An 11928-nucleotide genomic window follows, 5' to 3' on the forward strand; every position below is an offset into this window, starting at 1 on the left:
GGAAGAAACACACAAAGTAACCTGTGAGCAATGTCAGCGGAAGGAATATGATAGTTGCAGGGTGAGGCGGCGCCTGATAATCAATATCAGCTCGAAGCATGCCGATGAAATATGCACGCACATGACTAAGTTCATCTCGTATGATTTCATCTGTCACTCCATCAATCAACACGAAAAAAATCGAGACAAAGCAATTACGTACATTGAACGCGTAGTTGATCAGGTTTTCTGCGATCCCTGCGAACATATCCATGCTTGTAAGGATATGTTCCATATGATGTACGTCTGCCTGCCACCGCATCTCAGCTCAGCCAAAGGAGTAAAAACAAGTCACGACACACCAAGTATATTTTACTCTTATGGGACATGAACCCCTTCACTTTCTCCTCCTTTGCTCTTGGACCTCCTTCTCAGCAGACGAGAGCAGTGCAGCACACCGGTCCTCGTCGTACCGCCGTAGCCCATAAATGACCGTCTTGAGAGGCCCAAGGGTCCGCTTATGCAACATCAATCACCGGAAAGAATATGCACTGGTTTCAGGGCTGTCAACACAAACAGAAACAGACAAGGGGAATGACACGCACGCCTTGAAACCACTTTCATATCTGGCTTCATCAACACATCGTATTCCAGCTGCAATATCTTCTCATGAAATGCATCCACTACCTCGAGTGCAGAATCCACAATGAGGTCGAGCAGACTTTGAACGAGCAGACTGGGGTCCGCGGATGCACGCAGCCCCGTGTCGGGCTGTCGGAGACGCGTCATAATGGGACATGCGAAATCGATGAAATTGGACGGCATAACAGAGATTACTGTGCCTGTGTTAGGTAGAGTCAGCTATGATCACTCGAAATTGGGATGCAGCTCAAACTCGAAGCATATATGTCAAATCAAGAGCAAAAATGCGCACAAATCGCGGTATATGCATCGAAATAAAAGCATATAGTGACTTGATGGTGAATGTCGGCTCAAAATCGGGATATATGGACCATCATATGCGCGACCCACCCGATGTGTATACATTCCGATGGGCATGAATTAATGCAAGTCAAGTCAAGTAGGCCAAGAAGGAAGGACGGGGTATGACAGTAAACAAATACAAAATAACACAATCATGAAACAACTGGAAAATGAGTCCAGGACTCACCATCTCTCAATAAGAAAATTGATATTGGGTGAATGGAGACGTTTACGCGGCCTGCCTTCTTTAGATCTGTGAGAGTTATCTGAGCTTTTTCCCTGCGTTTTTGGGACTGCGCAGCGAGGACGTTGCGATGAGTATTGGTTTGGAACTGCGTCGATCAAGAGGAGAGTAGAAAAGAGTAAAAAAAATTACCGTCGACAAAGGTGGACATCGAAATGTGGTGAGTCACGTCGAAGCAGGTTGGAGATAAAAATGAAAATACAATGAGGGAAAACACAATGCGAGAGACACAACGCACCGCACTCTCTTTCCGTGTAGCAGACATAAGTGGGGTTAAACCTTCTTCCTTGACCCTTGCCGCACTTTCCATGTCAGCTTTCGCTGACCTTCTGTTCCTGACAGTGCTTCCAAGTCGCCAGGTTGCAGGCGCACTGCTGCCATATATCGTGCGATCTTCATCACCAGCCTCTGCATGGACGTTGTTATCCTTGAAATATTCCTTGTGGTAGTCCCCTGGCGTCATTGGACTTGGTGAGGAGCTCCGTGGTAGGTCTTCGTCTTCTGATGTGTAGGAGTTTGGAGATGAGGAGGAGGAAGCGAGTGTGTGAGATAAGACATGGATAAAGAGGTGTTGACTGTAGTAGTCCGTTTTGGAGCGCGTGTGTCCGCATTTGTGCAAGACGTCTTCGAGGGCAAGGGGGTGAAGGTCTACGCACGATGATTATTAACACCTGACATTAAGTATCACGGGCTCTTTACATACCATATTTGAGGGCAAGCGCACTCATCACATCCCAGCTGATGCCGCACACATTTATCCATCTCACCTTCACCCATGGCTCCCTCTCCGAACTTCTCTCATCGTTGAACATTTGGACAAAACGCTCATTATCCATCTTTCCAAAGCTGCTCCTCACGGTACTATAGTCAGTGATCTGGATCTCGCAACGCTCGCGAATGTGCGCGTAATGGAGATACGCGGACTGCCTGCGCGGGTCAACGCCAGGTTCTGCACCGGCGAGACTGAAGCCTGAAAGGACGGTTGTTGTCCGGTGCATGGAAATCACTTTGCGAACACATGCACGGAAGCGATCTTTGGGAGTTTGAAAATGGAGGGCAGGAGCACGTTTTGGCCGCAGTGAGGCCGGGATTATTGATGATGGTGCACGTCGCCAAGACTGACTTATAGGTGCAGGCTTTTGGGAGGATCCATTGGAGGATAGAGACGGTTCAACGTCACTGGCAGCAGGAGATGCGGAACGCGGTGCTGGACTCAGCGATGTCATGGATTCGTCCTCAAGATCAGGCGTCAAGGAACGCTTGTCAGAGTCCGTGAAACTGTTTTCGCGAGGCATGGCAAGTTGTAATCTAGTGTATGGCACACTGGAGAGTAACTCGGCTCCAGAGTGATAAGAAGCCGCACGGCTACAGGGGTGAATGGATTTCTAGAAGACGTATAGAAAAGGATCCGAGTTAAGAAGTAGTATGAATTTGGGAGACATTGAGTTGCGCCTTGCCTCCAACAGGAACGTTGAATCCAACGTACTTACGTCGCGAGTACGTTATAGGCAAGTTACAGCTGGCTGCCAGCATTATATAAATTTGCCCGAGTCGTTTAGGTATATGTGATTAGGCTAGTGGCGAATTGTCTAATCAATCATGATTGACTGAGTTAGATGAGTCGCACCGTGACCGAGTCCCAGTAATGCACCAGTCTACCAGGACCCGTCCGAGTCACAACTCCAGTCACCGTCCCCCCCACTGTCTCCATCGTCATCATCGCCCTCATCATCGTCATCGCCTTCATCATCGCCCTCATCATCGTCATCGCCTTCATCATCGCTATCGCCCTCGACGTCCTCATCATCCTCAACCCCCTCGCTGCTTTCATCATCCTCCTCAACTTCATCCTCCTCACTGCCTTCGTGCCCTTCATTGCCTTCCACTCTTTCGTCATCACTGTCTTCATCGGAGTCCTCTCTTTCAACCTCCTGATCGATTCCAGAGGAGCTGTCGTTGTTGTCGGACCCGTCGCTTCCATCCAGGCCAATGACCTCATCACGGTCAACCCCTTCGTTGCCCTCGTCATCCTCGTCACCCCTCTTGTCGTGTTCGTCGTGCTCGTCACCCTCACTGCCATTTCCTTCGTCACTCTCCTCTCCTTCGTCGTCCTCCAGACCCTCTCCTTCCGTATCCTGGTCGGGTCCAGAGGAACTGTCGTCATCTGACTCGTCACCTTCATCACTATTACTGTCAGACCAGTGCCCACACCAATTCCCAGACCAGGTCCCAGGCCAAATCCGAGACGGGTTCCCAGGTGAATTCCCATCGTCGACGGCATCGTTTGGATGGAGCTCGCAGTATTGCTGATGTGCAAACAGCACAATTTCTCCGATCGATGGTCGACTGACACGAGGCAACCAACACCGCTGTATGAACTCCCAGTGCACGGGTGCAACTTGCGAACCCTTGGGGGGCTCTGGTTTCTTTCCTCTGACGACATGTCCCAACACTACATTATCCTTCTTCACATCGTAGTAGGGTACCTTGCAAGTCAATACCTAGAGCATTCGCAAAGTGAATAAAAGTTTTTTGACCAAAAACTCAAGTTACTCACCTGCAAGACGATGCTGCCAAATGAGTAGATGTCACACTCAACGCTGAGCGACACCGACGCATCATCTTCTTCATCACCTTCGGGCATGTCATATAGCTCTGCAGCTGCCCATCGGATATGTCCTCTGATGGAACTCGTGAGATAGGAAGTACCGACAAACTCCTCGATCATAGTCGAGAGACCGAAATCAGTGACACATGCCCGACCGTTGCCATAGATCAAGACATTTGACTAGAGAATCGGGACATCAGTAATGAGGAATACCGCTCTGTATGTCGCCATACGCACTCCTGTCAGATCACCGTGTACAATTGATTTACTATGGACTGATCCTTGTGAGCATTTGAAAAAATCAGGTGGAGTGAAGGACGACTTACGATATTGCAACCCAAGGGCAATATCGGTCAACTGACGTGCATCAACAGAACAATAAATGTCTAGAAATACTCGCGAGCATGGGCTTACAAGGGTGAACTTATCTTCCAATGTCAACGTGTCTTCCTGGCGCTCAAGAAAGGCCGTCAAAGTTCCATTATTAGCCCATGGGCAAACCATTGCGAGATAGGGTCCAAAGTCAGTTGCTACTCCCCAGAGTGGAAGAATACTGTTGTGTTTGAGACGGCCCCAAACTTTCAGCTCGCGACGAATTCTCTATGCTGAGTCTATTGTGGAACCACAAAGTATTATTGAAAGGGACGTTACCTTTCTGTTCTTCTGCATCAACGCCTCGTTATCAGACTGTAAAGCACGAATGGTCTTTACTGCTACTAGTACCTTGGTCATATTTAGGAAAATATATGACGAAGTGCACAGGCTGGCCTTACCGGGACGGTCTCATCTGGCTTCGCTAAACAACACTTATAGATGTCTCCATAGCCTCCGCAAGTTACAGGAAACGGCGACCTATTCTGGAGTTCCTTGGTGAGATCTTGCAGCAAGCCTGAGGAAGAATGTGCTGATTGTTGATCGGCATCACTGGTAGGTTCATCTGTTGTTGTTGTCTCCAAAAGAAATGGAATAGAAGTCTGTGGGTAGCTACGTGAGTCGGATGTGTATGTAATTCGATGAAGCGAAGGTCCATACACTCATGAGAGGCAGAACTTGTGTAGTGTGCGCGAAGAGATAGAGGGACTCCAGTCAGCTACATACTTTTAAAGTCTAGGCCGCGGTTGCGATTTCGGTACCGTTGCCCCCTGGAAGTTCCAATGCAGTACTTAACAAGGCATTTACGTACTGCACAGTCCATACTAGTAGTACTACTAGTCATCGTCTGGAAATGACTTTCTGAGGGGTGGCCAAATGACTCAGATTAGACACGGACGCGTATGGGACCCCATGCACCGCTAGTACTATCAGTGCGACGGTCGTGTCGATGACTCGACTCGAAGTTCAACGATTATTGGGAGTTATTGTATGTCGTAACGACAAGGTCGTTATAAATTCTTGCACAGACTTGGGGCACAACTAACGCACCTATAACAGCCCGGAAATTTTCAGTAGAGCTCTGATCTATCCAGAAGATGACTGATTGTTATCGCTGTAATCGCTACTTCAGCTCCAGGTCTGCTTACAACTAGCATGTCCGAGACTCCAGCAATCACTAGAAATGCCGATATTGTCACGGTGAAGCCGATTTCAAATCCTGGCGGGGACTCAAAGAACATTATGTTCAGAGCCATCCCTGATGCCAGTATTGCAAAGTCCATTTCGACTCCCCGTTGAAGTTACAGGATCATTACGAAGGCGATCATGTTTACTGTAACTCATGTAACAAGGTTTTTCAAGAACAACTTCGGTCTGCACGAACATAATCGACAGAAGCTTGAGCACGCCGACCTGTACTGCATTGCGTACAGAAAGCTTTTCCAGACTACAAATGGCCTTCGCTCTGTAAGCTTCACTCCATTCTTAGATTTGGGAAAAACCTGACCTAGACGAACTAACATCAATCGAACTCTAGAAAACACCAAACTTGAACCGTCAGTGACTTGGATAGCACCCGCCACCAGGAGAGTGCGGATCGTTGCCCTCTCAATAGCTCCAGACCTGCATCACAATTTAAAACAGCAAGTTTGTCACATGTAGTTCTCCATGGCTTTTCGTCTCCATAGGCTATAACTGACACTTCTTTTTCAGTCCTCCGTTCATTCGAATGTTATATCCACATTGTTTCTTTCGTCACAGATAATATTAATCAGTTTATATTCTTCTACTATTTTTATTTATTCTTTAGCTGGCATCACCGCCTTACTTATTACAAGTCACTATCTGCGAACCTTAACATCCTTATTGACTCATAAACCCATTATAATGTCCGGCGGTTCTGGCTAAAGCGGGTTTCTTAATCCCCTTCAGTTATACATGGTAGTCATACCTAACATACGTCCTCCGACATTCATGACACAGATATTATTATTTGGTGTTCACCAAGGAGAATCCATTTCATACCGATAGATCAAACCGATATCTCGGTAAACTGGTATATCAAAATTTAACAGCCTTTTTTTCTGTCGCAAATGATCATATTGTAACAACACGAATTAAACTTGTAAGCACAGTGAAGATTAGGACTATAGAAGCATAGGAACCAGCCGACAACCGTGGACTGGAGCTTAACGCCACATGTGCCTTGGCCCTATTGAAGCCACCGGTGTTGACACTATCCTATCAATCCTATCAATCTCTTCTCATTGAAGCCGCTGGCGTATTAACACCGTCCCATCGACTGTCATGAGCCAAGTACATCACAATCACGATGACGCTCTCGCCTTCAAACAAGTAATGAGGCCATCCAATGACCCCCAGATTTCATGGCAGGATATATTCGACTGTTAGCGACGGTAATCGTCTCTCCGTCTGTTTGCAGCCCGACCTAAGCTGGAGTGATACCACGTTTGCATCTGAATGGAGGTATGAGGACATGTCATATCTTGATTTCAAATATTTCTTGGGCCGAGAATCGGTCCTACGAGAGCTTCCCCACCGTTTGGCGCTGATCAAGGTTCTCCGCATTGCTTCTGTACGGACATATCAGCCCTTTGATAAGACGAAAACAATTATGAATGATGGTTTGACAGGATGGTGGCATCACGGGGCTTCGGGGTTAAGGCTATAGCATATAGAATGGCTTCAACGGGTAACAGAAGCAAAACCATCATGTCGCAGTTCTCCGCATATGCTTCTATATGGACATATCAGCCTTCTGATAAGAGACGGAACATGATAGAATGATAATCTGACAGGATGGTTGTATCACGAGGCTCCGGAGTTCAGGCTATATCATGTGGAACGGCTCTCAACAAGCGACACAAGCAGAATCATCATGGCACAATCCACTCCTCGAGTTTGGTTGAGTGAGTTGGTGCATGTAACTCCTCACCGTGCGGGTCACTGACTGATCGTAGTCACCGGGTCTTCCACTGGGTTCGGCAGGGCGATGGTCGAAGAGGTCCTGCGTAATGGCGAGATTGCCGTTGCAACTCTGCGCAAGCCCTCCGTCCTTGATGATCTTGCAGCCAAATATCCGCGCACTCAGCTCCTAGTACTCCCCCTGGACGTGACGAACGAAGCGCAGGTAAAATCTGCCTTCGCACAAGCCAAGGATGCCTTTGGGCGCGTCGACGTCGTATATAACAACGCCGCGCAGGCGGTTTTTCAGGAGGTGGAGGGGACGTCGTTGGACCGTGCCAGGAAACTTATGGATATCAATTTCTGGGGCGCGGTAATGGTAAGCTTTGAGGCGGTCAGATTTTTTAGAGAAGTGAATCCGAAGGGCGCTGGGGGAATGCTGGTCCAAGTATCGAGCATGGCAGGGACCACCGCAGTCCCGCTGATCGGGTTCTATAGCACCACGTGAGTGGGATGGTGCTATTTTGGTCGAGTGTTGCTGAAGAATTTTGTGTTCATAGGAAAGCAGGTAATGTTGTTTGTGGCAGACTTTGTGACTTTGACTCACCACCGTTAGCCTTGGATTCATTCACCGATGTCCTGGCACAAGAAGTACTTCCCGCTTGGAACATTCGTGTGAGTAGCTGAAGGAATGACAGTCGCAGACCGCTGAGTGGCCATACAGTTCGTGAATGTTCACCCAGGTTGGACACGCACGCCTATTGTAGAATTTCCATCAAGTGAGATGCCCGAGCCTCCAGCACCGTATGCATCGGAACCAACAGCCGTAACAATGAAGATTCGTGCTGGATTCGATGCGTTCACCATAAGTGACGCACTGGCTGACGTTGAGGTTGTGACGAAACGCATTTGGTCGGTGACGCAGATGGACGATGAATACTTGCGCAAGGGTGTTCAGGAGAGCATTCCAGGCCTTGTGAACGTGCATACGGGCATGGACTCGCTGGAGCGTGTGCATGCCAAGATTGGGCGGCTGCAGGGTGAGCTGATGTGGAATACGAAGGTTCATTATGAGTACTAGTAAAGTTCTCGTGCATGATTCCCATGCACTCCCGAACCAAGCCTGAAATTGTCAGGCTTGCCTTCAATTATCGACGTTGTAGCTGTAACGTTGTACCAGTATTACTGTGGTATTTCACTCGATTCGACCACCTGGGTTGCCCTATTAATAAGCCTTATTATATTTGGTAGTCACGTGTCCCGCCAACTATAATTAGGCTTGGATCCGTTAAGTCTCAACACCAGCATTAAATAGTGCCCCAGCTCTCCAAAATACCTTTAAGAAATACTGTATCTACCTCACTATGGTGGGAGTGGGCGCACAGGCCTGTTTGGCAACCAACCTGCCTGGTATTAGTTGCGTCATCTGTCTATTTTAATCTGGCACCTTCTGCAATGCCTGCTACACTTCCTAATTTGAACCAAGAGGCTTCTCACCTCAGGCAGTACTTCTTGGTGCCAATAAAGGGTCTTTCAGACCCGGTTTCTATGTTTTGGGAAACTGGGCTGAGAGGCCCCTTAGCCGGGAGGATCCTCCATATGTAAATAGCTACATTCTAAAAATATAACTCTTCGTTGCCCTCCTTTTGTGCACCTTCACCTGTACTTGACCATGTTATGCATAATCATGGCTTATTAGACACAGGCCGTCATGCATGGTTACCTGTAGTCCTTGACATTATGCATAATCCCCTCGACTGTATGTATAGTAGTGTTCTCCATAATGCATAATGCCCTTGACTGTCATATATGATGCTTCGGATCTTCTCTTTCCATGTTCCTGGCTGCATCCTTCTATGATTGTGATCTCGGAGACTTGCCAATCAAAGATTATATATAGCACTACTAATACATCCTTCTAAAATCAGAGACTGATGCAATCACTGATTATATATAGTGCTACCCCACACATCAGAAAAAGAAGCCTTGAGATTAGATATGTTATCCTACTTGTATTCAGGGCACCACTACTGCTGGGGGTAAGCTTGCCACAGGAACTGCACACCATTTTCTTAGGCAGTTGTCCTGCATCATGATCTGAAGGGCCACCTGGCACTTCGCATATGCTTCAAGGCCTTCTAACTCTGCAACGTCCAACCCAATCCTCCAGCTTGCCTGATCCTTCCACCATGTCATGTGCCAGTTGAAGAACATGCACACACACCACATCTCCTCCTGGAGAAGCTCTACCTCTTCTGTCCAATGATGTGTGCATGCCCGAGATTTACACCACTCTACACATAGTGCTGTGTGATAGCATTTTAGCTCATATCAATCTAATAGACAATTTCTTACCATCAGCAAGAATGGTCTCTCCTTCCCTGTCTCCAGTAGTGATGCTGCATGCCTTCCAAATCCATGATAAAGTTTGATTACCTTTGGATTGGCCTACATGGCCATCAGACATTCCCTGAACATGCTCAGGTTCTAGCTTGAGTAGATCATCTCTCCAGCTATGTTCCTGCAAAATGTCGCCAAGAATAACTAGTGCAGTCCAGGCCTGATGGTACTGCTCTGCATCTGTCTTGATGCTAAGCTCCACCTTAGCGAGAACTCCCACTGCACGTGTATTGGCCTGTTGGCCACACAATTGATTGGCTTTGAACTTGTATAAGTGGCTGCACAGTCAGAGGTGTCAATGGAGGTCATCGAGAGTGTCATATGCTTGTGCCTGTCGCAGCTCCCATTCATATCTGCACAAATGTTCCTCACAAAACTCGTTTTAACCCCTTTTGAGCTGGGATGGCAACCACAGTTTGACCTCGTAGGGTTTTTCTTCCCATGAGCTTATGGTACTAGCTGTATTGGATGTGTGAACATGGACGACCATAGGCATGTATAATACCTGGACCTTGCACCATTGCTCGATTTCGCATTGTAGTGCATTGCTCTGTTCTTGCAATTTTGTAAGCTGAAGGTCCGTTGAGTGAGGACCCAAGGCAGCATACTCTCTTTCCAGCTGGCATCTAAAACATTGAGATAAAGATGCAAGGAACAAAAATATAAACTTACTGCTGGTCCTCTATTTCAATACCCAATGACACAAGAATGCTTGACGATACCTCCATATGCAGTGAGTAGTTGAGGCTGTGTTCCAGGTCTTCTGCTTCCTTCTGCGAGAGATGCAGTCGTACTGCTGTGGGAATCATATTTCAGCTGGCCAAGCTGCTGAGTGGAGAGCAGTATGTTCAGCCCATGGGATTCTGACTTGGCTCAGTGCTCAGAGAGTAGAAATTATCATCAAAAGGGACTGTCATTCAGGCTGGTACTGACACTAGTGAAAGAGATACATGCTTAAGTAAGCAGCAAAAATGCAAACATAAGCTAAAGAAAGTGAGGGTAGGTAAAGGTAAGTAAAGTAAGTAAATCTAAGCCCAAGGAAAACTTGACTGTCATACCACCACAAGAGACATAGCTGTGAAAGAATGAGAAACATAAGATCAACATAAAAAAACTAATGCACTTGTAGTTGTAACCTTGAAGGGATTCGTCTGTGATCTATCAGCTTCCCAGCCTTCAATAGCCAGCTTCCACCAAGCAACTTCCTCTGGTTGTTCTGCAACCAATGTATCATTGAAATCATTGAAGTCGATGAGGTGCTGATCACGTTGAGGTATGGCCACCATGAGCTTTTGGAATAGACTGATGTCTTGATGCCAAAATGTTAGTAAGAGATTCCGATCACACGATGTAGGTTCCACTCATGAAATTTGGTCACTTTCTTCCAGTTAAAATCTCCGAAGTGATCGTTGAGGGTGTTGCGGCATGAGCCAGGGCCCATCTCCCAAGTGCTTGTTGCTACAGGGTTAATGTTCGCCCACCCGTGTTCCAGTGCCTCCCCATCAGTGTGTCCCATCCCTTTGATAAGGTTGTGTGAGTATGTGACTTGGCAGAATGCAATGTGCACGGGAAGATGGAACTTGGGAACAAGGAACACAAATTCTTTGGTACTGCATTCAACATGCATTTGATGTGGGTATGTAGCCATATGATCCCATATATTCTTGCTCCATTGACATGCGATATTGTAGGACACATTGAGTGTGACTACATCCTTCGAGTATTGCAGGGTAGAGAAAAATAAATAGTCCATATTAATATACCTATAGTACACATTGAGTGGTGCAATGACTCTTAGTAAAGCTCTCACCTACCTCTCACCCTTCTGGAGATCGCCAACACTGCAAGGACGCTTCATGTTGTGGCATGAACAATCAACAGTGCCAGCCCCCATTGCTGCCAAACTGCGAGAGTTTTTAGTCTCGGCCAAGTTTACAGTGTTATGGCTCGCACAACTACTTTTCTGTATGACAAGTGGGTGAGCGAGTATGATACAGCTAAGATAGATGGCCGCACCTCTTGTGGCTGCTTTCCAGTGTCATGAAGAAACTTCTTGAATGCCTTCTCTTTGATGAAGTATGCCCAGCCTTTGTTAAGACTGGGGTCAGTCTTGTCAGATGATATGTTTTTGTGCGCCAGTCGGAAATTAGCATCAATTGCCAGAAATAATGAATATTTCCATCTAGATCATTCTGTGAGTGAACACACCACATGGACTAGACCAATATACAACATACCTTTCCTCAAACAGTGTATCTTCCCAGCTGTTCAGAAGGTTTTTGCCCAGTTGGGGGCAAGCAGGACATAGCACTGCACATGCACCATGTTGTGTCACCTCAACCTCACCAGGGTCATGGCCCTGTTGTGCAAACTCAACAATGGCTAGACACTTGTTAAAGTGCCTAACCAAAAATAT

The 11928-nt window shown here is 47.1% G+C and overlaps 1 protein-coding gene across 1 annotated transcript; it reads left to right on the forward strand.

The window, feature by feature from the left end:
• Positions 1-5058: 5058 nt before the first annotated feature.
• On the forward strand, positions 5059-6077 carry BJ212DRAFT_670479 (uncharacterized protein). The gene is made up of 4 exons (XM_041343776.1): positions 5059-5193; positions 5247-5654; positions 5725-5845; positions 5901-6077. The coding sequence occupies exons 2-3, from the start codon at positions 5514-5516 to the stop codon at positions 5749-5751; spliced, it is 168 nt and encodes a 55-aa protein (XP_041185094.1). The 5' UTR covers positions 5059-5193; positions 5247-5513; the 3' UTR covers positions 5752-5845; positions 5901-6077.
• The last annotated feature ends 5851 nt before the right edge of the window (positions 6078-11928 follow it).

This window comes from Suillus subaureus, assembly GCF_016647635.1.
Source record: "Suillus subaureus strain MN1 chromosome Unknown BJ212scaffold_392, whole genome shotgun sequence".
Classification (NCBI taxonomy): Eukaryota; Fungi; Basidiomycota; class Agaricomycetes; order Boletales; family Suillaceae; genus Suillus; species Suillus subaureus.